Raw genomic sequence first — 26,692 nt, forward strand, 5'->3', positions numbered from 1 at the left:
GACCAGGAGGACGATAAACCAGCACACAATAAAACGAGTGTGAAGAGCCAATTTTCCACATCTGAGACTCAAAGGAAGAGTAGGTTTGAGAGTCCATCCCTTTGCAGGTGAAGCTGTCTCTGAAAACCACAGCAAGACCTCCTCCTCGACGGGAGGGGCGGGGCCTCCCAAGAACAGAGCAACCATCAGGACAGAGTTCAAATGAATGAACTCCCCTTGCGGTTGCAGAGATAAACTCATTTCATTATGGGGACCTTTGTTTTAAGCAGATGCCTAAAGAATAGACACAATCCTCAGAGGATGAAGAAAAAACTCAGCTTAGAGAGATTATCCATCTCTCCAAGCAGGTCACTGAACATAGCATTGATGTTGTCCATCTGCAAACAGCAACAGAAATGTAGATTTCAGTCTTTGTTCAGGGCTATATATAGAACAGGGGTGGGCATGCCCTGGAGGGCCGCAATCCTACAAGTGTTGAGAGTTTCCCTGCTGCAACACACCTGACACACAACTGACTTAATTAGCAGACTGGTACAGTTTGAAGTCAAGCTCTGCACCAGTCTGCTAATTAAGTCTGATGTGTGTGAAGTGTGTTGCAAGCTGAAGAAGGACTCTTATTGGGTCTTCTTGGCCTGTGGGACTCTGGCAGCAGCTGATAGGTATTGACAGGCGATGCGGGATGCGACTTCTGCCTAGGCAAAAACTCGGGCGGGCGTGGGAGGAGGCCATGGAGAACGACACCCGGATGGCTTCAAGGTGATTCTCGTCCACCATCCGGCAACTCAGGGGGGGGAAGCGATACTCCGTCAATGCTGTGTACAGTGGCAATGGGGAGCTGCTGACCTAAAATTGGGACATTGTGGGTCGGTGGAGGGAATACCTCCTCAGTCCTACCAAAACAACTTCCAATGAGGAAGCAGAGCTGGGGGACTCAGGGGTGGACTCTCCCATCTCTGGGGCTGAAGTCGCTGAGGTGATTAAAAAACTCCTTGATGGCAAGGGCCCAGGGGTGAATGAGATCCGCCCAGAGTTCCTTTAGGCTCTAGATGCTGTAGGGCTGGGTCCTGTGATGTGTCCTGGCTGACACGTGCAACATTGCGTGGATATCGGAGACGGTGACTCTGGATTGGCAGACTTGGGTGGTGGTCCCCCTTTTTAAGAAGGGGGACCAGAGGGTGTGCTCCAACTACAGGGGGATCACACTCCTCAGCCTCCCTGGAAAGGTCTCATCAGGGCTTCTGAGAGGAGCGTCTGTCAGACAGTCGAATCTCAGATTGAGGAGGAGCAGTGTGGTTTTTGTCCTGGTCGTGGAACAGTGGACCAGCTCTGTACCCTCTTTGGGGTCCTGGAGGGGGCAAGGGAGTTTGTCCAACCAGTCTACATGTGCTTTGTGGACTTGGAGAAGGTGTGTGACCGTGTCCCCTGGCAGCTCCTGTGGGGCTCCTGTGGGGGGTACTCCGGGAGTATGGGGTACCGGACCCCCTTGTACGAGCTGTCCAGTCCCTGTACGACAGTTGTCAGAGCTTGGTCCACATTGCCGATAGTAAGTCGGATTCGTTTCCGGTGAGGGTTGGACTCCGCCAAGGCTGCCCTTTATCACCGATTCTGTTCTTCATAACTTTTAAGGACAGAATTTCTAGGTACAGCCAAGGTGTTGAGGGGATCCGGTTTGGTGGCCTCAGGATTGGGTCTCTGCTTTTTGCGGATGACGTAGTCCTGTTTACGTCGTCTGGCCATGATCTCCAGCTCTCGCTTGAGCGATTCACTGCCGAGTTTGAAGCGGCTGGGATGAGAATCAGCACCTCCAAATCTGAGACCATGGTCCTCAGCTGGAATAGAGTGAATTGCCCTCTCCGGGTCGGTAGTGAGGTCCTACCTCAAGTGGAGGAGTTTAAATATCTCGGGGTCTTGATCATGAGTGAGGGAAGGATGGAGTGTGAGATTGACAGGCGGATCGGTACGGCATCAGGAGTAATGCAGACTCTGTGCCAATCTGTCATGGTGAAGAATGAGCTGAGCCAGAGGGGGCGAAGCTCTCGATTTACCAGTTGATCTACTTTCCTACCCTCACCTATGGTCATGAGCTGTGGGTCATGACCGAAAGAACGAGACCTCGTTTCTAGGCGGCTGAAATGAGTTTCCACTGCAGGCCGGGCTCTCCCTTAGAGATAGGGTGAGAATCTCAGGCATCCGGGAAGGGCTCAGAGTAGAGCCGCTGCTTCTCCAGTTGAGAGGAGCCAGTTGAGGTGGCTTGGGAATCTGATCAGGATACCTCCCGGACGCCTCCCTGATGAAGTGTTCCAGGCACGTCCCTGTGGTGTCATGGATTTCCAACCTGGATGTAGCTCTCTGTGGTGTCTGGCGGAGGCGTGGCCTGTGGTTAAGCCTGCACAGCTGAGCAGAATCAGGATCATGCTCTTCACCTGCTTATAAGACCCAAGCTGTTCACCAGTCGATGCTGGATCGTTGCCTCTTCTAGGTGTAAACCTCACCTGAGACAATCCACAGCCCTGGCCTGCCTTGCCTGCCTTGCCTGCCTTGCCCACCTTGCCAGCCTTGTCTGCTCGAACCATCTTCCCAGCCAGTCCTGTCTGCCAGCCTGGATCATTCCCTGCCTCCCCAGAGTCTACCAAGAACCTTGGACATCAGCCATCTGGTCTATTTGGTGATTGCTCAATTAAACAGTTAAAACTGCTAACCTGTTCCGTGGGTTCATTATCTCTTGTGACATGTGGGAGGAGTCCCCGGGGAAGACCCAGGACATGCTGGAGGGATTATAGCTCTCAGCTGGCCTGGGTACACCTTGGGATTCCCCTCACAGAGTTGGCAAATGTGGCTTTGGATAGGAAACTCTGAGCTTCTGCTGCCCCCACGACCCGGCGGAGAATGGATGGATGGTCGGGTTCCCCAGTTTGAGGCTGAAATATGCTTTTGAAAGACAGTTTCTGCTGTTTATGTATGCTCAGATGCAGACATATTTTTATTTTTGACAAGTTGTTGGTCCCATTTGCCCAGTAAGTGCATATTTGAACAGTCTAGAGGTGTCCAAAGTCAGTTTTCGAGGGCCGAAATCCCTTTACCGACACACCTGGTTTCCATCCAACGGCCTATGAGGTTTTGCACAATGACTGATTCGTTTAAATCAGGTGTGTTGGAGCAGGGATATATGGAAAACTTTCAGGATTGTGGCCTTCGAGGACCGGAGCTGGACATCCATGGAAGTCATCCCCCAGAGACCTCTTCTAATGAAAATGAACATAGGATGAAAAGTGTCATATTAACACTTGGCAAGATAGGGGTATTGAGCTGACTTGATGTCGCACCATTCCCAGATTTCACTTTCTATTTTAAAATGAATAACAAAGTCATATAGCTGATATCCACTTTGGTGTTTTTCCTACTTGATAAAACGCAGTGGGCTTATGCATACAATAGAACTCTTATGCCTGGATCTACTAAAGGTTTGCACATACTAAAATGTGTGCAAAGTAATTGCACATGCAACAAATTACAAGCTGATTTACTAACAGCGCGCATTGAGGGTTGTATCCGTTAATGGTACACAAAAACAGCGCATCTGCATCCAGTTGATACGTCTACTTCAATATTTAATATGGCGCGTTCACGGCCTATTCTGTGTGTTGAGAGGAGAAAATGTAAATAGATGTAAATATTAATTCAACACTTCCAATATGGTCTATCAAACTTGAGAGCAATGTTTCTGATAGAAACGCTGTCTATATTCAACACGTTTCAAAAAGACAGACAGTCTGTGTACGTTATTGTGCACATGCTTGCAGTTATTGTAACAAGAAGAAGACATTGAAACAAAGCAAGGAGACGCATAGAACACGGTTTTCACCTTTCTGTGAATGTTTTCGGGATGAACGAGGAAACAATCATCGAAACATATGGCTTATTGAGTGTTTTGGAGCTTTGGGAGGAAATCGTGATGGCAATGGAGAGGAGTCACAAACACCCGCAGATGACAGTTATTGCATGTGGCAGCTGGGATCCCCCAGACAGGGCCGTTTCTCTACTTTGTCAAACTGTGATGAAGAGATTCATAACCATTTACATGGTCTACTTAGATGGCACCATCTATTACATTTCTTGAGCAAAACAGGCTGCAGTTAAAATTAAATATTTTAAGTTGAGCCACTTGGCAAGTTAAACTGTTTAAAAACACTATGATACAAATAAAACAATTGTCTATATGTCAATAAATAGAAATAGATACAGATTTATAAAAAACAATTACTTTAAATAAGAAAATCCAACAGACCAACACTTAAAATAATGCTTAATTTTAGTCTTACACTTTTCAGCATAACACACATTGTTCCCAGTAACAGTCACAGTGTATCTTCTGCAAAATGTCTGCTTCCTGCCTGTTTTATTTGCAAAGTCATCGATGATGTCCTCATATGACAGCTGCTTGCCCGTCTCATGGTTGATGCTAAGTACTTCAAGACCAGTGAAGCGATCCTGTCACATGGATGACCTTAGGTAGGTCTTGATGTTCTTCAGCTCTGAGAAGCTCCTCTCTGCTGAGGCCACAGTCACAGGCAGAGTCCTGGGTTGTTGGGTCGTTCATTGCTTCTGCATCCAAGCTCCTTTTTCTGGTCCCCAGAAATCTTTTGTAAAATTTGTGAAACTAATTTGTTGACGAGTGGTCGAAACCCTAGCATCTGACGCACACAACCTAAAGCGGTTCTCAACTCTGGCCCAGCAAAGAGTTGGTGCCAGGATAGCCAAAGAACTGGTGCTGAGTCTGGCCATGGATCCAAACCTTCTCTGGAACCAGCTCGGTCGAAAAGCCATAATACTGTACTAGTCAGAAAACTAGTAATAAAAGTACAAGTAATAAAACTAAGATAAATGATCCACTGCCACAACAGTCTAAAATAGTCAGCACAATTAAATAATTCCATCAAATATTTATTTGAAATATAAAACAGTCATACAATTATAATTCGCCTATAAAAGACAAAACACGTCCCCCCCCCCATTAGTCTGGATAGACCATAGACTGTATATAAACGTGTCTGGAGTCAGTCAGTCGTTCCCATGGCAAGCCTTTTCAACATTTATTAGCTTAATGGGATATGTATTTCAAATATCTGTAATTCAATTATTCATTCATCCATTATCCTAACCGCTTAGTCCGATGAAGGGTCGCAGGGAAGCTGGAGCCTATCCCAGCAGTCTGTAGGTGAAAGACAGGGTACAACCTTGACAGCCAGTCCAACGCAGGGCCAAACAACCACGCACACACACACTCACTCCAAGGGCATTGTAATAATGTCCCATTTCCCACTCTAGAATTTAATTCTAACAAGCCATATTACCAGTATTTCACATATATAATGGCAGTTTTACTTGTAAAAATATATTTTTGATATTAGAATTTATTTTGTAGATTTCTAGAACGGTTTTTTTTTTTATTTCAGATATCTGAAATGAAGATTATGACTAGAAACAACTGGGTCCTGGATACTAGAAATTCCAGTTTGTTCTAGTAAGAATTCTATTGCAAATATCCAGAATATTTATTCTAGATGGAACAAATGTCATTTAGGATTTCTGGAAGTACAAACCCAATACACATGAATGGGGAATGTCATTCTGAAATGTTGATTTTGAATAGGAATACTTAAATTAAAGCTTTATGAAATAAATATACAGGCAAGCTAAAGGATGTTAAAGGTGGCCACCTAAAAATTATAAAGATTTTTAGATACCTGAAACTGGTTCTTACTGATACATTCTTATTCTTAGATATCTTGAAATTTAGACCAGAAAAAATGTAATGTGAAACTAAGAGAGGCATGTGCTTTGAATAAATGTCAAATCGGCTTGCCATGCAACATAGGAGGACAGACCAACTTTCATAAAACAAACAAAAAGGCTGAGTTCATCACAAACAAAATGTTAGCTAGCCGGCTAACATTTTTCCAATGCTAGCTAGCTAGCTAATAGGACAAATTTGTTGACAAAAAATTATTTCCCTTTATACTTTGAGATTCTCAGCATGGATGTGCAGCAACTGTGTGATGTTTCATGTCAATATGGAGCAAAATCTCTGAGGAATGTTTCCAACACCTTGTTTGTTGGAAGACACCAAGAATTAAGGCAGTTCTGAAAGCAGAAGGGACCTGCAAGGTATGAGAATGTAGCTGGAAAGCCTGACATATACTGTATTACCTGTTACCAGTTCAAACAAAAAGAATTTCCCTGATAATATTCTCAGATATTTCATAAAGAATCAACTCAAGAGAGCAAAGAAAAATACGTGCCATTTTGTAGCATTGCAAAGTGAATGGAAAGGGGAGGCTGCAGAGGATTCTGAAAATGCTGGAGACCTTTGCTTTCTTTTCTTAGCCTGCTTATCATCTCACAACCTTTCAGATTTATCTTGCGATCCTTTGAAAATTGCCTGACCTTATCAATAACTAACACCAGCGGCTTCAGGTGTAAAACTCTGCTTTCACAAGTGCTTTTTGCAGTATTTGTAGGAGAATGGCAGCCCCTGTTGGCTGCCTCTCTGACTCCTATCTCCAGTTCAACACAGACAGGAATAAAAAACTCTGATAACTGTGGGAATCACATGGCATTTTATTTGTGACTGAACAGCAGCATGGATACAGTGTATGGGAGAGAGAGGGGGAAGTCATAGACGTACAAAAGTCCATTTTCTCTTTTTCATCAGTTTTCTCAATTCCATAAATAAACTTTACAAAATATTTTGGACAATTTCTCATTTGTTTTACACAAGCAGGGGGAACAGTTACCTTTCATTGTTGTAAGTCTAGCAGTTTATAGTGATTTTTATTGATCATATCATAAAAAGTAGCCTGTCTTTTTTTCCTTTTTTTTGATAATTTAATTCAGTGGAGCAGACGTACGATAAGTGCTTTGTTACAACAATGACTTGTGTACTGTATACAACGACCTGACAAGAAGAACAGTGACTAGACATTAAAAATAAACCCAATAAGGTAGCAAAAATGCACTCTACTGACTTTCAGCATGAGTTTTAATCCCCCTCATGAGAATGAGTTGATTCTGCTCACTTATTCAAGAAACCAAACAGATATGATTCTCAGAGGCAAATTGTAAACGTGATCTCGGTCAGTAAATGTAGAATATCTAAAATCTAAGAAACGCAGGAAACTCTGCCACTAAATGTCTTTTAGAAGTACTAGTAGCTCTTGTTTCAACCCCCTTCGTTTCTTTCAAGTTCAAAATGATAGTGACGGGTACAACAGGCTTTTTTCCCCATATAACACATATTCACAGTTCTTTTCTCACCAACCAAAATGAAGACATTATTTTTAGTAGAAATGTAAATATGATTAACAAAAATAAAGGCTGCAAAAGAAAAAAAAAAAAAAGATGTAAAAATGGAGGTGCTGGTAGGGCATTGCTTGAGAGAAACACAGGTAGTTGGCATCCAAGAGGCAGAGAGCTATATTATGGCACAGAGGCTCAGGTTAGGGGGGTCGGGAAGATTCTTATTTACAAAATAGATGTTTGGCAAACTTTGATGTCAACATTGATGCCTCAGAGTCATTTAGTTCTGACTCAGTGTCATCAACTTCACAGCTTAGAAAAAAAAAAAAGTAGTTTTTTTTATTTTATTTGTTTTAGGCCTTGAAGGAAGCTGCGCCTCACAGCCGAGTCCGCTGAGTCCACACCAAGTCTGTTCATGCAAATCGATGAATCGGTGGAGCATCACTGTGAGAGCATTTGGCAAATCCACCCGCTGTGCAGTCTTTGCTGGTGGCTGTCGACAAACTGAAAGTCGGCCATATACAGTGAGATGCTTCTCCTCTTGAAAGTTTCCAAAAAATAATTTGCATCAGTGTTTTTTTTTCTTCTTCTTCTTCTTCCCCAACATATCCTCACAGATATAACCTCATTAATTTATTACAGCCGGAACAATCGCCCTCTGTAATAGGTTGTAGTCAGAGATTAAAGGTCACTTTCTGGTTGAAAGGTTAATTGATTAGAAGATAAAGCCAAAGTCTGCTTGACATGCTGAGGACAGTACAGTGCAGTACAGTACAGTACAGTGTGTGGCCTCTGTTGAGGAAAAAAGCAGCTCCTCAGATAGCCAGAAATGCCAAAAATATCCTTTAAATGTTGGAAAAACAAAACAAACAGAGCAAGTCTGTGTAATTCTGTTGCGAGAGGAGCTGCTGTGTTCTGTCAGTCATCTCTCTCTCTTCTCTTTTCTCTTGTTAGCTTCAGTCTTTGTCTTGAGAGCTTCCATCCCCTAAAAGACAAAACAAAAAAAATAAAATAAAAAAAACTTAGCTGTGATGGTGTAGTTATAAATCTAACCACCAGGTGGCAACATAGTCCCTTCCCAGCCTTGATGACGCAGGGAGACGTGAGCGCAGACACACACACACACTGAACTAAACCAAACCTTCGTTTGTAGTTCATGGGGAAAATTAGATTTACAGACAAATGAGCATATTAAACTAATAAAGGTGGATAGAGGAGTTTAGAAAAGCAGCATGGCCATGAGGAGGAGCAAAGCCACTGGTGTCATAGTGTGAAACCAGATGGTGAATAACTCTGAGAAATAAAAAAGACAATTAAAATGAAATACTCACTGTCTCCTTGTCTGCCATTGTCTAGCTGTCTTCTTGTGAGCAGGTCTCATTCTCAGGCTCGGTAGCTCCACTCGGCAACGGAGTGACCGACCTCACAGCAACAGACTCCTAAGAGAGAGTGGAATTGCTCAGTTTACAGCTTTAACATTTAGAAAAATGGCACCAACTCTAATTATGCCTGAATGTGATTTTTACCTTATTACATATGATCTAATCAACACGCTTAAATCATGTTTGACCTTTAATGTTTAATCAATTTGACATTTTTTTCCAAAAAGGTTGAACTCAGTCCCATTTACAGTTATAATCACATAACATCCTCCTCAGCGTAATTACGTGTAACACAGCTGGCAGTACATCTCCAGTACGACGATAATGGATGACAACATCATGCCAGTCAATTAAATCAGGCCTATGAATCTCATTGAAGTGTGGCCCAATGGGAGGTGGGGGGTCAGAACTCACTGGTTGTTCCTCCTTGGCACTGCTCAAGTTGCCCTCTAGGTCAACAGGGGAGTGATCTGTGGGGGGGTCACTGGCCTGGGAGGGGGGGCAGTCTGAAGATGAGCTCTGCTGAGGGGCTGGGGTGGAGGCTGCAAACAAAGGCAAATACATGTTGGGTGAATTTGTAGAGAAAAGTAAATAAATCTTCAAAATGACATCTACTGCTTATCATTTCTGTTTACTTTGGTTCTTTTTAAGTGTATAATTATATATAAAGTACTTTTTTTGTTATACTTGAATGTTTCAGATATTCAAAAAGAACAGATGAGAAACAACGTTGACATTGATTGGTCTGGACGGGACTACAAAGTAATGTCTAAGGCTATGAGACTCCAGCAATACCAATGAGGGAGCCATTATGCACATGTACAGAAAATGTGGCACAGTAGTAAACAGCCCCACCCCAAAAAACAAGCAAACAAACAAACAAAAGAAATGAAAGACCCCATCTCTTATTTGACAACAAACAGCAAGATTTTTGGGAAAATATCCTGTGGACCAACAAGACAAAACTGGATCATTTTGAAAGTTGTGCATCCTATTACACCTGGCATATAATTGAGGATTTCAGGAAACAAATAACAGTCAAACACAGTGGTGGTAATGTGATGATCTGGTGCTGTTTTGCTGTCATAGGACCTGGATGACTTAACATTGATGGACGCATGAATTCTACTTGCTACCAAAACAATCTTGAAGCAGAATCTCTGTTAACTAGTTTGACCTACAGCTTAGGTACACTTTGATTATTCAACGAGAAAATGATCTGAGACACAGCAAGAAATTTATAGTTTCAATGTCTCATTGAAAAAAAATTGGTTGAGTGGTGGAGTGGTTTGGGTAACTTGAATCTGTTTTAAATAATGTGACATGACCTCACTCAGGCCTATTATGTTTGAAAGCCCTCCAATGTGGCTGAAATTATGAGTCTGCAAAGAAGAGAAAGCCAAAGACCCACTTACATTAAAACATGTTTGATGATCTTAAAGATTTAATACGGAAGCATAGAGCTGTCATCCTCATAAAAAAAGGTTTGGGCCTTATTACGTTATAACGTGATAAGTTTATTGTAAAAACGTCAAACGTATCACGTTATAACATGATAAGTTTATTGTAAAAACGTCAAACGTATCACGTTATAACATGATAAGTTTATTGTAAAAACGTCAAACGTATCACGTTATAACATGATAAGTTTATTGTAAAAACGTCAAACGTATCACGTTATAACGTGATAAGTTTATTGTAAAAACGTCAAACATACCATGTATCTGAAAACGTGAACTTGGTCATTTTCGACTTTAGATGAGGAAATTGTGTGCGGGGTGGGTAGGAGATCACAAATGGCTCATTTACAGGACTTGATAGAGTTTTTCTTCATACTTGGGTTGAGACATTGTGAAATTATGGTGCTTTGGAACACTTTCGATCCATTGTAATAAATATGCGTAGTTTAAGGACAGTTTTAAAAGGCATGGGTCTGTACAGAAGGAAAAATGAGTCCAATCCATGACGTGGCATCATTTCTAATTGAAACTTGAGCGGCACGAGAATTGCTATGAATGCAAACATCATCGGTGCATCCAAGTGCCATCTATCCATTCCTCCTCTACCGCTTATTATATCGGGGTTCTGATCGCAGCAGTAACCAGGGAAGCCCCCCTCCCCAGCCACATTCGCCAACTCTGCAGGGGGTCCCAAGGCGCTCCCGGGCCAGCTGAGAGATGTAATCCCTCCAGCGTTCAAGTGGTTATACGTTTTTACAATAAACATATCACGTTATAACGTGATACGTTTCACGTTTTTACAATAAACTATCACGTTATAACGTGATACATTTCACGTTTTTACAATAAACTATCACGTTATAACGTATTAACATTATACGTCATGTTTCATGTCGTCTATTTGCCTTTTAGGGCATTATTTGCGGGAGGACCTGGCAAGCAAAGGTGATGCTGTTGTTTCAAAGCTCAGAGTTGTTTGTGCATTACAAGACACCGTAGTAAAGATGGTGGCATCAATATGGAGGCTGCTATGTTTGTGGCCCACCACAAGAACACACTGTATATAATTGTATCTATACAGTATAAATAAAATACTCATTCTAAGAGAATAAAACATAATTTTATTTAAATTAGTACATATAGAAACAATTTTTACTGATATATTGAAATTTTCTGTGATTGAATTTGGATTTGTTTTCACCTTCAGTATGACAACTCTGCCAAAACTATATATATATATATATATATATATATATATATATATATATATATGTGTGTGTGTGTGTGTGTGTGTGTGTGTGTGTGTGTGTGTGGGAGTTAAACTTTTTTAAAAGCATCTAAGTTGTAAGATATTTCACCAAAAACAACAACTACTCATCTCATAGTACCACAATAGCACCTTAGTCATGAAATTCGATGGCTGACACAACTTCCTTTTCATTTCTCTGCTCCTTATCTTCCATGTAGAAACATATGACAGTATTGGCATCATTAAAATATTTCTCCTCTTGCCGCAGATCTTCCTGGATTAAAGTTGCAGTGCATCCATCTCTCTTCCCTGTCATCTCCACCCCAACCAGTCCAGGCAGATGTATGCCCTTCCTGAGCCGGGTTCTGCTGAGTGGGGTCTGCTGGAGGTTTTTCCTCCTATTAAAAGAGAGTTTTTTGCCTTTCCACTGTTGCCTTTTGCAGCTCAGGATGGAGGATTGGATCCAAGTCAAGATTAGATGCAATATGTTGGTTCTCTCTTAGCTAGGATATTTATTATGAATTAGCTTGAACGGATTGTTTGTAAAGTGAACGGAGATGACATTGTTGTGAAGTGGTGCTTTACAAATAAAGCTGAACTAAATTAAAGTCACTCATCCTCATTCACATCGAGGTCAAAACTTAAATGTCTGCATGAAATTTTATTTTAAATTATTTTTGATGGGCGTCTATAACAAAAAAACATTCTGTTGTACATATAGCTAATTGTCTTTGCTTTTTGTTTAGTTACATGAGCCATCTGATCTATTACTAAACATGTACAGGATCAGAGTGCACCTTGGTGGGTGCATACTGATTTAACCTTTTTTTTTTACTGGATCTTTTATTGGACTGTGTTGCAGAAGTAGGGAGCAGGAAAAGTTTGATTTTTGTTTGTATCCTTGCAACTGATGAATAAACCAGCAAAACCTACTCCATTTGGTTGGATAATAGACTTCATTAATATGCAAAATGTGTCAATGTTGCATTTGTGGCTCTTTTGAACCGTATCATCAATCTTTGAAGAACTGCTGCAATATATATGTACATAACCCATTTATCAAGCTGTTTCGATTTGGAAACTTCCTTTCATTAAGTTCAGATTTAAATTAGGAATTAACTGTAACTGTGCACATTAGGACAAATGGTGCTTATATTTCTATCAGGGGCAGCTTAAAAGAGAGGAGGGACACTTATATAAAGTCTGCTTCAAATGGGATTATGTAGTAAATCAAATTTTCTAAGGTTTACTTGAATTTATCCCTCTGAAATTTCAAAGAAAGTAGCCATTTCCAATTTCCAAAACTGTTTTGAGCCTTGTTCCGTTAATGTGGCAGGCTCTGAATTCAGATATTACCTAAAAGGGTCCACAGCAGCTTTATATTCTCCTGTGTCAGAACCCACACATGAACAAGGAAAATGTTTCAAAATTCTGAAATATTTAAGTCTCAATGCAGAATTTAATCTTTTATCAGTGCATCTGGTTAACAACTTATATTAAAAGGGTTTCTTTTTGGTTTCAAGGATATGAAAATATGAAAACATGAAAATGTGGTGATGGTGTTGCTGGATCAGTAATCATGCAGTAACTGGAAACACTTACGAGATTCAGTAGACGGCGATGTGGATGTACCTGGACTCAGTGTCATCCTAGAAAGATCAAGATCACTACAGCTACCTTCCTCTTCTTGGGTGGCAGCAGCTTGAGGTGGCGGCAGCTGACTGCAGACCAGTGTGTCCAGTATGCTCACGAGGCCCGGGGTGCCACACCTGCTCACCGATGCTGACGCAGCACCGGTTCCCACACCTGCTGCTCCTGATGTCGAAGGCCCCTCGCCTGCATCTGAGTCGACACAAAGTCCTTCTTTCCCCAGGCTAAACTGCCTCTGGAGCAGTGTGGGGTCAGCCGTGTGCTGGGGACTGGTGATTGCTGAGGAGGGGGCTGACAGGTCGCAGGCTTGGGGGCACACGGTGGTGATGGGTACCAAGCCTTGGAGCATGGCAGCCGGGATAGCGTGGCCCCCCACGCCCACCGTTTGGGCCGGCATGTAGGCCGCCATGGCTGCCCACTGCTGCTGAGTGGCAGGAAAAATGTTGGCCTGGCTCCAGATGACTGGCTGACCACCAGGGAGAACCTGAGCCACCTGGAGGGGCCCCTGCACTGGGAAGGCCAACGTCTGCGCCTGGGCAGGAAACGGCTGTTGAGCCCACTGGGCCGCCTGCACTGGTCCCATGGTCATATAGCCTGAAAGAAAAACAAGATGAAGAAGGGAAAGGGGAGGAAGGAAGGAAGGGATATAAGAATTTTACAGCAGAAACAGAAGCAGGGATTAATGCAGGTATGAACGAAGAATACATTTGGCCTTTTGTAGTTACAAATTAAGTGCACTGATTTTCTAAATTGCAGCATCCTACTCTTTTATTGCTTTCAAAATTTGTTTCACAGCGAGAGATTTCGTTTAACTACAATCAGAGGGGGATTCATAGCAGTTGCTCAGCTGGGAGATGTGATGTGTTTTCCTGTTAGTATCAAACCTGCCGGTGTTTTTGTTACTTATTGATAAAATAAAAACATCAACAGAAATAACATAGCCTGTCCCCTTTATTTATTAATTTATTTGTAAAGTAGCAGGGCCATAACAGATTCTTTTTATTGCCACGTGCTAACACACCAGTTGGGTTTCTTCTCATAAGCAAAGAAAATCCAGTCATCTTTTTGAAAAGATGCCAGAAAAAAAGTGTTTTCATGGATTTGTTTTTTTAAAGCAATTACACTCGACTGCATAGCGTTGCCAAATGGTGATGCTGTAAGCCTTGTTGTTGGTGGCTGTAAGTCCTACTCAGAAATATACCTGTAAGTTGGGTAATGAAACAAACAAACAAAAAAAAAGAAACAAAAACTAAAACAACTGTGGCGGACATCTACAAGAGAAAAATAAAGAGGAAGTGCTCTTCTTCAAGGTTAACGATCATCTCTGGCCATATTTGGGATTTTTTTCATCAAATCTGGAAAGATTTTATCCAGTTATGTGAGATGAATATTAGCCGGAATAGACTGAAAGCAGCTCGAGTGTCATGCCACTTTAGTCTTTACCAGATCCAACATGATAAATAAATAAATATATAAAACAGATGATGGGAATACAGTTCTGTAAAAGAGGCAAAATTTCAGTTTCAGGTTACCTGATGGCACAGAGGTGGGGCTGAAGGGGGCATACAGCTCAGCAGGCGTGTGTTGCTGCTGGCGGCTGCTCCTGCTCGGGTCCAAAGTGTTGGCAGGTGATGGAGGCATCTGGGAGGAAACACATACACAGATGTCCCTGCTATCAAAGTCAGCTAAAAGTCATTGTGGTGTACATCGTGTCTGATGTGCAGTGTGTGTCAGATATTCAACTAATTTAGATCTTCAAGAACGTCCTGATGAGACTTGTATCGATTTGAAACATTGAAGAGGAATTGGGTTTGTGTGTGTGTGTGTGTATGTGTGTTTGGGGGCTGGACACTCACCGAGGGAGGAGTGGACATGTCGCCGAAAAGATCAAAGTGGTTGATGTTCTGTGAGTTAAACCACGGAAGAGAGAGAGGGAGAGAAAGAGAGAGAGAAAGAAAAAGTCCAGTGATACATCAGAAGATGCGATTTTTCAGTCATTAAACCCTGAATTATTCTCCACATATAGGGCATGGTGGTTGCATGGGTAGGTGTGGTGAGTGAAATCTATTCATAAAGCCAGTTTGTGCTGCGGAGGGTAAGAAACAACTATCTCCTCATTTCATTATCAGATAATGGATCCAAAATGAATCCTTCATGGCTCACTATAATTGAGTGGGTAAAAGGCTATTGGGTGCTATGAAACAGACTCTGATTAGATATTCTTATGTCTGCCAATCATAAGAGGCCCCCATGAGAGCCTGGGCGGCTTTATCATGCTGATTTTTACTCTGTGAGCACATATATACGCAGAAAGAAGGAGGGGTGTTTATTTCATCGAATAAATGAAGGAACCACCCAACCGAGACCATGAGGCCACCTCACCCTACAGGCAGATGGGACCCCCTACTCCACTCCCCGCTGTCTTGAGGGGATGGAAGGCACGATGGGATGGAGAAGTTGCGTGGAATGTCTGGCGCCATGCACAAGCAGACAATGAACCACTGTATAAGCACAGAAATTCACACAAAACACACAGGCTTTGCATGCTACTGCATAAGCAAACATGTACAAACACAACAAAGTTCGATTAAAGAAGAAAGAAATGGAATCGCAGCAATCAGCATTGCTGCTAACATCGTGTTTATGTCCTCATAGAAAAGGCTGGGACACAACAGATTACACACTTTGCACGGCACTTTGAAACCATTGAGGGGCACAAAATGAGTCCAAATTTGGGGGACAAAAAAAAAAAAAAAAAAGACAAAAAAAATGCAAACATTGTACACAGAGGTCTGTCTCTGCAGGCACTGGCACACATCAGGGCAGCTCGAAAGCTCTCAAAAAGCTCCAACTGAATGAACAGACAAGCAGTAACACTTAGAGATATGGAAGCGCTGCTACTTAAATTGGCATGGGCTGTTTAGGTGCGATAGCAACGGGGCCGAGGCAGTTTATCTGTCTGATACCCTCAGCTCCAAGCACACAAACAGCGGAGAGCAGACAAGCACTTTGCTGCAGCTGTTTTCAGAAGTTGGGTGGAAATTTTCTTTTATTTTGACAAAAAGGGCTCAAATAAATGTTTCTATTAGTGATTTAGAGATGTAAAAGCGCGGCCACTACATGATGGTAGGGAACTCAGAAAACCTACGAGAATGAGATGAAATCTACCTTGAGTTTGTGGAAATAAAAAGGGAATACTCTGCGATTTTCTGGTCAGAAAAGTTTATTTTTTTCAATATCGCTAAAGCTCTGATAATGTTTTTTGGTCTTAAGTGTAAGTAGCTGTTACTACACATGCAACTAGACCCAACACCCACCTACAAACCTCTCATGCTCAGCCTCTGAGGAAGATGAAGCAGCCACTTTTTCTTTTTTATCAACAGTATGTAGCCAGTCCACTCTTCCAGTGAGATGGGACCAGAAAACAGAGTTTTGTCTGGCCCATCTGGTCAGGACATACATCAGAATCTGCACAGGATTGGATTTTTGGATACAAAGTCTGCTTGTCTAACGTTCTGTGAAATTGCTGATGTTTCTGAGTTTGGTCAACCAATGAGTTTGTTTTAACCCTTCAAGACTTAGCATGACCAATTGCTTCATTATAACAAAGAGTAAATGCACACATAAATCCTGCCCAACTTCTCCCTGGCTTTAGAAAAGTCGCTTTTCCAAGCCCACTGGCTGCAAAACACGACTGCACCGATTACTATGCAGGAGCAAGTGTGTGTAAATGGGGAATGGCAGACGTGGCTTCAGGTACTTCCTTCTAGGGGATTTTAAAGAAAGGTTTGTAAGTGGTAGAGTTAGAAAAGAGAAAAAGAAAACAAATAATAAAAATAAAAACACCTACAGTCATGAAATGGCGCTTTGGGACATCATAGATCCCTTCCTTCTGCTGACTGGTTGGCACCTGCATTAGATCGAACGTTGATTCAAACGTAAGTCACATATCAACCTTTTCATTTTCTTTACTAGATATGTAATTTTTGCTTACAACAGTTTTAATCTAGACCAGTTTTAATGTAGATTTTTTTTTTTTTTCTCAATGGGATGATGCAAATTCTGCAGCTGAACCGCTGAATCAGTTATGCTTAAATCAATATCGATGGAAAACAGTGACTGAAGAAGGTACATTAAGGTGTATTAAGAAATGGCTTGTTTTTCCACAACAGTCTATACTGACTCATGACTATATTAAAACGTCTCAACTCTGGTCTTTAGTGTTTATTTCTCCCTAAGCCATTGAAGGTATTTGTTACTCTTAACCCTGCTGCCCGCCTCTCCTACTGCTCCCTCAACTTAACTTTCAGTTACGTTTTCCCCAAGTCTATTGATCTTGTTTCACTCTGAGATCAAATGGCATGGCAAGTGATTAATCTCTCTCTCTCTCTTTGCATCTTTCATCTTCAGAGGAAGGCAAGATATAGAGAGGCAAAAAGAGGAGGAGTAAAAGAGTGGAGGAGAGAGCAGGAGGGTAGGGGGTAGGATTAAACCATACGATGTGTCCCAGGAGTTCTTGCTGGTCCTTCAAATGGTCTATAATCAAAAGGTCATGATGTTGGATGTATAAAAGGAAATTGGTGTACAGGCTATGGGTAAACTAGCCAGACTGAACAGCTGATCAATACTGCTGACACTGGTTTAGACACAACCTGAGATCAATTTAACCATAAAGTTATTAAATGTACAATTTCAGCTCAAGCTGTGGTCTTTCATATCTTATTAAATAAGTTCTAATTTTTAACAGCTTAATGTTTATTTTGCAATCTGTAGTCTGAGTCTTATTATACTGTAATACTCTGACTATCTGCAATGATAATTGTACATAATTCAGCATATTTTTTTTTCCTCATTTGCATCATCCTCATTGCTTACTGGTCGCTCTCTTACACAGTGTTGGATCAGTAATAAATCACTGCTAATGCTCAAAGGAACTGCTGCTGCTTTAAAAGTATTCAACTGCTAAAAGACGGTGTAACTTCATATTATGGAGCAGCAAAAGGAAATGCAGTGTATATCCTACAAGAGTGAACACTATCCACATGAAATTCATTGCAATTTGATGATGACTCTTTCTACCTACTGCAGAATAGCCAAATATATGCTACTTTTCACAGCTTTTTTCTTTAAAACATTAGTCTTCTTTAACAAAATATAAGTATCCTAATATTAACTGATAACTGTGTTTAGTTTATTTCTCTCATTTATCTGGTTATTCTTAGCTGCAACATCTTAAATCCCACTAAAACCTTTCTCTAAAAGCTATCTGCACATTGTAACTTAATAACACAGTCATACTGTTAATAATCTATTATAGGGAAGGAAAATGTAGAGGAAAAAAAGAGGGGGCAATGCTTGTCTTAGTACCTGATAAACGCTCTCCTCTGACTGGGGGCCATGGAGGGGTTCGTGTCCAGCCTCAAACACTATGTACTACAGAACAGAAGTAGTGGGCAAGGTGTAGAGGTGCAGAAAATAATAAAACAGAAGGCCAGAGAGAGAGGAAGAAAGATTGCAAAAAAAAAAAAAAAAAAAAAGGAAGGAATGACATATAAAATAAAGATAAGGTTGGTAGGACACAATAAAATAACAAAATGGAGTGAGGATGACATTGAGTAATACATGACAAAAAAATCATAAAAAAAGGGTGCAAGAAAAAGGAGCATGGAAAAGAGAAAGAGTGAGATAAAAAGAGGATGAAAGAAAGTGGGTGGGAAGAGGAAAGAGCACAAGTATAACAGGTCAGGCAATCGTTCAAGGCAAGGTGGAGGTTTTAGCCTAAGGTCACCCTTCAACCTCTACATTTGCACTCTACCTAAAGTACTGAATTTGCTAAAGAGCATGTCATGATATCATAGTCTGTGTTTAAAAAAGGAATAATGTATGCTTGTAAAATGAAACAGAACAAAATGGTTTGACAATTTGGGAGGCATGTTTAGCTGCTGAGAATACTTATTACCCAGAGTGCTAGCTGCTAGTGCTAGCAGCTAAATGCTAGCTAAGTATTAGAAAGATATAGCATCAGCTAGCTAAAACTGTTGCTGTTACTGCATGGTAATGTCCACTGTTAACTAAAATGCAGTTAACAGCTAGTTAGTTACTAGTTAAATGTTAGCTTACTATAGCAAATAACTTAGCGCTTATTATATATACGCTACCTTTGATTAACAGCTAAGGTAAGCTAAGGTAAAATAAGCTAAGTTAAAATGAGCTAAGATAAGCTCTGATTACCTGGATCCAATTTAAAATTTAACATACACACATAAAAGTTTCATTTGCCCCTCTTATTAAACTGTCAAGAAAAAAAAACACATTTCCCAAAAAGCCAAACATTTCATTACAGTTTCTGGCCACAGTCTGGAGTTTTGTCAACCAACATCAACATAAACGGAAAGCTGCTAATGAAATGACTTTATGTAAAACACACTTCAAGAGCAAAGAACAGAGGTGGTCTGGGAGGCAGTTGGACGTACCACTGAACATAGCATTCAGAGCAAGAGTTAGTGTTGTCTGTATTCAGTGTGAGCAAACAGAAACAAAAACATGTTCAGCCAAATAAATGCAGGAGAAAAAGGTGTCTGTGTGTGGGGGAAGGGGGGGGGGGGGGGGGGGGGGGGTAACATTCAATCAAGGGTGGTGGTGGGGGGTGGGGTCATGTCTTTGGAAGAAATCAGAACAGACACAGATCCACTTAAAAATATGGTTTTACAACACTGCATTGGCAAAATGGTTTGAATGGTTGAACAAAACTGCCCACTAGGATGGTGCTTTATATTACTGAAATGGTGCAATATTATGAATCATTAATTCAAGCAGCTTACTGGCTGGAAAAGAAACATAAATTAAGGATTAAATAGATTTTTTTTTCTCTTAATTTCCTTCTTTAATTTCAGGCTTTAAGAGTGAAATCAGCTAAGCCAGAAAAGCATCAAAGCCAGCAGTGTTTGGTTCCTTCTCTGAGTGTCCAGAGACCTACCTGGTAAACTGGATCGTCCACTTCATCTTCAAGAATGGTCTGTGTTTGTGGAGCAGAGGGAAGATGACATAATTTGTTTCTCTGTTTCATTAAAAAATAAAAAAAATAAAAAGTAAAAGAATTCACTCATCTCCATGTTTTCATTTTAAGCAAGCATAATTACAGACACTCTGCTTTTTTGATGAATCAGTGATTTAGTATATCACATGCATACCAACACAAATGTCCTGGCACACGTATCCAACTGTTGTGGAAAAAAACAAAACAAAACAAAACAAAGAAATATCTAAATCTATTTAAGTTCCATTATATCATAGATGTTCAAAACAGAAAATCGATGGTGCAGACAAATACAAGATGTTTACAACTTAAGAGGAAGTTTTAAAATGTTAATACAAGCGAGGTGTGAAGAAATTCCTGGCTGAATTACATGGTGTGATCTCACCTCCAAATGAGGAATGAAACTATTAGAAAATGAATAAATAAAACACGAAGAATTGGTTCAGAGTCCTACCTGGTAGACTGCCTGCTCACACTGTTTGTCCTTCTGGGCCTTCTTCTCCATCTCTTCTCGCTGTTTAATGTCATAGATGAGTGTGAAGAGGTCACGTAAGTCAAGGATGAGAGGCTCTGCCTGGAGACAAGATTTGTAAAGAGAAGGAAAAGGATCATTTAAGATCCCAAACTAAACAGTATAGGCTCAGCTACTATATAGGTGAAAATACAATATTTTAGCATACACACACACATATATATATATGTGTGTGTGTGTGTGTGTGTGTGTGTGTGTGTGTGTGTGTGTGTGTGTGTGTGTGTGTGTGTGTGTATGCTAGTTTACTGTTTAGTTTCCCATCTCCCCAGGAGCTTGAGGGCCCTATGCAGTATCTTAGCTGTTACTCGAACTGCGCTTTTCTGGACAGAGATGTCTGATGTCTCGCCAGGTGTCTGTTGGAGCCACTTCTCCAGTGTGGGGGACACGGCCCCCTGTGCTCCGATCACTATGGGTACTACTGTTGCTTTCACCCTCCATGCTTTCTCCAGTTCTTCCTTGAAGCCTTGGTACTTCTCCAGTTTTTCATGCTCCTTTTTCCTGATATTCCCATCATTTGGGATGGATACATCAATCAATACGGCTTTCCTCTGCTGCTTATCCATGATCACTATGTCCGGTTGGTTGGCCACCACCATTTTATCTGTCTGGATCAGGAAGTTCCTCCCTTGGGGGGAGATTCCCACTGGGACTTAGGGGTCTCCAGTCTATATTCTGCACAGATGTTCCTGTACACTATGCCGGCTACTTGGTTATGGCGCTCCATGTATTCTTTTTCTGCCAGTATCCTGCACCCTGCCGTGAGGTGCTGGATTGTTTCAGGAGCTCTTTTGCATAGCCTGCACCTGGGATCCTGCCTGGTATGGTAGATCTGGGCCTTGATTACTATGGTGCTCAGGGTCTGCTCTGGTGCTGCCATGATTAATGCCTCTCTGCTGTCCTTCAGTCCAGCCATCTCCAGCCATTGATAGGACTTGTTTATATCGACCACTTCTATGATCTGCCGGCGGTACATCCGATGCAGAGGCTTTTCCTTTAGTGGCTGGTTAGCTGACTCAGAGACCTGAGTTTACTCTGAAGTCTCTGAGGGGCTGTTCCTACCATGATGGTTCTTCCATCTCGTGTTCCTCTAGATTCCATTGTCTGAGACATTCACTAAGTCCTTCATCAATATATATGTGTATATATATGTATATACATGTGTAATTCATTCAGCCATAGACTATATATATATATATATATATATATATATATATATATATATATATATATATATATATATATATATATATATATATATATATATATATATATATATATCTATAGAGAGAGAGAGAGAGAGAGAGAGAGAGAGTCTATGGCTGAATGAAATTAATTAGCTATTATTCTAAAACAGGAAATCTTGTCGGAACTAAAATGAACCATAAAAAAACAAAAAAACAAAACAAAAACAACAACAAAAACAAAAACTCCGCCCTGTGGAGTTTACTGGCTGATAGCAGCCCTACTGCCATTAGCAGACCCTGTACTTGCGTATAAACACACACTCAATATGCATCAGCTATGTGGGCCCAACCTGATGCAGACACTGTCTGAGTGTAAATCTAGCTTGCGTGCCTGTGCCGGTGTTGTCAACTGCCCCCCCAGTTTCCATGCAACACACACACACACACACGATAACCACTCCATTTACTGTCAGAGTAAGTTTACTGTTTGTAGTGCATCCGTTGGACTGAGTGCATGTGGTAATATGTAACATCTCTACATGCCTCTGATGCTGCATGTTGACTTGTGCCATGTTTCATTAAAACTTCATTTTCAAACATAAAAAATAGGCGTCACGCACGTCTCAACACTTAGCACAAGAAACCCGGATGGAATGAAAATATAATTTTATGTGAATAATTTTGTATTTTCAGTCACTGATCAGAGCAGATAAGATCCTTGCAGACACTCTTCTATGAGAAGCTGAGGAAACATTTGCTTTTGTTCTTTTGCATCCACAGATCACATCCAAATGTAGTCTAAACAATCAGGTAAAAACAGTATCGTGTGTGTGTGTTGAGTAATACTTACAGACTGTGCAGTCTTGATGGCCACAAATCTGTGGTGGCCCTCCTTCCCACAGACATAGCCAAAGGCCCGGTGGTCTCTGGTGTCCTTGGCGATATAGCTGATCTCATGGACCGAGTGATGGTGCAGAAGCACCTACAAAACAGCAAAAAGTAGAGGTGATATCAGGCGACAGAAGCAAAATACAAAACAAGATCTTGCTGGCTCTGATATTCTGTTTTTCTCCAAACACGACACAGTGCTGTGCACTGTGCTGGCACACAAAGTAGGTCAAACCCACTTTAAACATATTTACATATGGTTGAGCCAAACGCAGCAAACCATCATAGAGCGAGTCTGAAAGAGGAGAGAGATTCAAGCATGTTTAAATCTCTTTTACACAATATGTTACTGATACTATAGCTGCAACGGAAACACGCCGCCTGTCAGGGAGGATATAATCCAGTACATGATGCTTGTTTTGTGCTGTGAGCGGGAGAATAACTGAATTAGTGAGATATGCTCCTTTTTCCTACATTTGTTTTCCTTAAAGAGTTGCTGACAGAAAAGACACTCATCCATACAAAAGTGAATAATTCAGCTGTCATTTAGGCACACCCACCTGCTGCTCCTCTATTAGCACAGATAAGCTTAAGCACCAGGGAGGAGCTTTCATTTGAATATTTACCGATTTTTAGCGGGGACTGTCACTGGTAATGCCTCAGATTAATGGAAAATACAAAACTAATATGACTAGTCTGCTGAATTCAGTAGAGAATCGTGCCAGCTTTACATAAAGTACTTCCATCTAAATGCTTGCCGAGGAAGCCTGCGCTGGACTGATCCTCATTTCCACCTAAATAACTCGACAGATATTAAGTGTGAAGTGTTATTTACCGCCTGTAATCAGTAAATAAAATGAAGAGCATTAAGGGGGCATGATTTCTGCAGCAACAAATGAGCTTGTCAAAAGCCGGGGGAGCCGGTAGGTCATGGCGGGAGGCTTAATGTTCTTTTTAATCAGAGGGGAAAGACACAGCACTATCACGACAGTCATTTTGGAAAGAGGCATGATCAAAGTCAAAGGTGGGTGTGATTTCTCTTTTTTTTTGGAGGGGGGGGGGGGGGGGGGGGGTGTAGACGCTTGGTGGTCGGGCTGGAGTTGGCAGCCATGGGACAAATTCTGTTGCATAATTATCATTTTAGCACTAACGACAGCTGAGGTGGAGCCATGCTGTAATTAGCATTAGCAGCAATGATCATTAAGGGGTGGAACTGAGTGCTAATTAGCGGTTAGCACTGATGAGCAGAGTGGGCCTATCTAGCCAACACTGTGCCGCAGGACGGGGGAGAGTCGAACCCCTTGATCATCCCGTAATGGAACTGCGAGCCTCTGAGGCCGATGTGGAGGGGGAGGTGGAAGCCGAGATGGCGGAATCAGCCCAGTCTCATAGCATCACCACAACACTGCTCACATTAGCACAGACGCTTCTGAGTGATCTTAAGTAGGTCCTGCAGCATAACTCAATCACACTAGGATATATGTTAAAGCGCTTGACTCAGGGCTGAATATCAAACACGAGACTCGCAATTTAATGCTGTCAAGTTTCATTTCTACGAGCTAAAGGCCAAACCTGCCTGTGGAAAACGTGCGACTGCTTGATTTGAATTAATATTTGATGGAAAAAAAAATTCAAGATTTAAGTGCAGTGATAGGAAGAGGACGGTACTGCAGCTGTGAACCATGCCAGTCAGGCGTCTAAGATGGCGGCCCAAGCAGCTGTTGTGAACTGAGCCGTACGGGCGTGTGCCCTCTGGATGTCCTACGCTGTAGGTTCCCAGCTGGCGCTGGCCTGCTCGCTGACATGTTACTCACCCCTGATCTTTCACAGTAGATCTTGATCCCGCCGAATGACACCGTCAGGAAGACTCGCTGCTTGTGCTCTCCTTTAGAACGTGCGGAGGAAGCCATTCCCTGCAGGAGAATAAAGCAAATGACATGAAGAGATGAAAGAGGATGAAAGACTTGTCTGTTGGGGCTCAGGTGAGTGTGACGGTCGGAAAAGGTTGCAGAAGGTGGGAATACGGAGACAGAATTCAAGAGGAAAATTAGGGGGGGTGTAGGGTGACAGGAGTTACATAAGGTATAATAGGACTGGTTGTTCTTTCATGTGCTTTTACACAAAGCTTCACTCGGAGGAATTCACACGTTGACTTGTGCAACGAGTCTTCTTATCACCACCACTTTTTTTTCATTCTTTCCTTTTTTTTCCAAGCACATTTTTCCTCTGGAAGTAGGTCTACTGCACTTCAACGTGACAAGTGCAAGCTAACTACAATAAGGTTAGACTTGCTGACAGACTAGATCGCGATGCTGACCGACCGGCTCACTCCGGCAACTTCGCATAGTGCTGACTGAAGAACCATTCAAAGCCTTTGAAGTGAGTTTTTTCCCATGGATCTCAGCAGCTTCTTTTTCTTATACTCTCAGCTCCGATAAAGGAAACAATTAAAATTTCCACCGTGTTTCCATTTGATGCGACCTGTGTGCTTGACATGTCTTTCACGGGATGACGCCTGAGAGAAGAAAGCGGAGAGAAGATAAAAGGAGAAAAGGCTCGCCTTCTTTGCTGAGTACGTCTGATAAAACTGCAGGTTCAGTGTTAATAACAAGCGGTCAGCCTCCTTTACATCAGTCTACTTTCTCCTTTAATATTTTACTCTTATAATATTAAATGCCAATCAAGCAGGGGATTTAAAGTAGGAGGGATCCACCTTTAAAATACATAAATATAGAGCGTATTCATTGGGGAAAAGGAGACGCTGAAAGGATAAAGCTCTGGGGAAACATATAAAAGAAGGATATATGACAGAAAAAGCAACACGGATAAGAAAGAGATGAAGTAAGTGAGAAAGAGGCGGGTAAGCATGAGAGTCAATACATACTGTCAATCCACAATCGGCTTCTCCATTTAGCGGATTAGTCCCAGTGACAGTGTGAGAGAGCTCAATAGAGACCCGTCCCCTCCTCTATCCCCCGTCCAGGTAATAACAGGTCTCTATTGACCTCTCCATTGACAGTAACTTGCTAGTGTCTTGTGACTGCTGGAGTTACAAGGAAGACACTGCCGATGTCTGAACAAGCCTTGTCTTGGACACATCATTCGGCTTTATGAGGTTTGCCTTCTGGCTATAACGTCTCATCTGTGGGGCTTCCCACTCATTTGAGCTACAAGGAAGTCAGTGGGAAGATGCTGAGGAAGTTCATGCAAATGTGTCCTCTTTTCAGCAGGAATTCATCCACCTGCTATCTACAAAATGCCACCAGTTTGGAGGATTTAATCTTTGTTTCTGAGAATTTGCGCTTTTCGGAGTTATCACACTTGCAAAAGAAACAGAGTCAGAGATGTCAGAGCGGTAACAAGTCAGAAAGATTATGAAGTTGCAGTCATTCACCAGCAGGAACTGATTTATTTCACTTAATTCTAATTAAATATTTCCAGAAAATTAAACCTGCAATAAAATATGTGGCATATATTTCCATCACTAATATTTTATCTGTGTTTAACTTCCATTATTTAGCAAAAACTTGAAAATCTTCTGACAAAACTTAAAGTTTGAATTAGCGACAACAAGCATTTAATGCTGATCAGGTGTTTAAATTTGGCGGTGCTACCACCTTTCATTCTGCTCCACTGGAAACGTTCTACAGCCTTAATGCCTTTGAATTGTTGCTTTAGGATATTGACAGTCCTTGTATTTTCCTTTATTTATGCCTTTTGGATGCATTACACTCAGCTGATGAGAAAAATATTATTTTCTTCTGTAAAATCCAGAAAATGACAAAGGAAAGTTAAATAGGAATGTTCAACAAAAGTCTCCTTTCTGACTGCTGGATTCACTGTTTGCTACACAGACACTGGTCCAAAATGCTAATATGATTTCGTTTTAATTAGCATCATGTCTGCCTGGCTTATTTTCAGATGTAGTGTGTGCTTGGAAAGAGGTTTACTTTTTGAGAAGTGTCTCTTTTTCCTCTTTCCCTCTTTTAGCTCTTAGATTGAGAGAGTCAAACTA

The 26,692-nt window shown here is 41.5% G+C and overlaps 1 protein-coding gene across 1 annotated transcript in view; it reads right to left on the reverse strand.

The window, feature by feature from the left end:
* Positions 1–8,218: 8,218 nt before the first annotated feature.
* dab1b (DAB adaptor protein 1b) overlaps positions 8,219–26,692 on the reverse strand; it is a gene marked incomplete at both ends in the record, with an annotated part of 34,943 nt that continues 16,469 nt past the window's right edge. Inside the window, 11 exons of the mRNA XM_079243870.1 lie at positions 8,219–8,281; positions 9,093–9,220; positions 12,990–13,631; positions 14,570–14,678; positions 14,894–14,941; positions 16,888–16,947; positions 18,405–18,470; positions 20,014–20,052; positions 20,528–20,647; positions 22,640–22,771; positions 24,492–24,590. Of these exons, the coding sequence (XP_079099996.1) occupies positions 8,219–8,281; positions 9,093–9,220; positions 12,990–13,631; positions 14,570–14,678; positions 14,894–14,941; positions 16,888–16,947; positions 18,405–18,470; positions 20,014–20,052; positions 20,528–20,647; positions 22,640–22,771; positions 24,492–24,590 (1,506 nt within the window). The remainder of the gene's footprint in view (positions 8,282–9,092; positions 9,221–12,989; positions 13,632–14,569; positions 14,679–14,893; positions 14,942–16,887; positions 16,948–18,404; positions 18,471–20,013; positions 20,053–20,527; positions 20,648–22,639; positions 22,772–24,491; positions 24,591–26,692) is intronic.

The sequence above is a fragment of the Telmatherina bonti genome, assembly GCF_933228915.1.
Source record: "Telmatherina bonti genome assembly, chromosome: 7".
NCBI lineage: Eukaryota > Metazoa > Chordata > Actinopteri > Atheriniformes > Telmatherinidae > Telmatherina > Telmatherina bonti.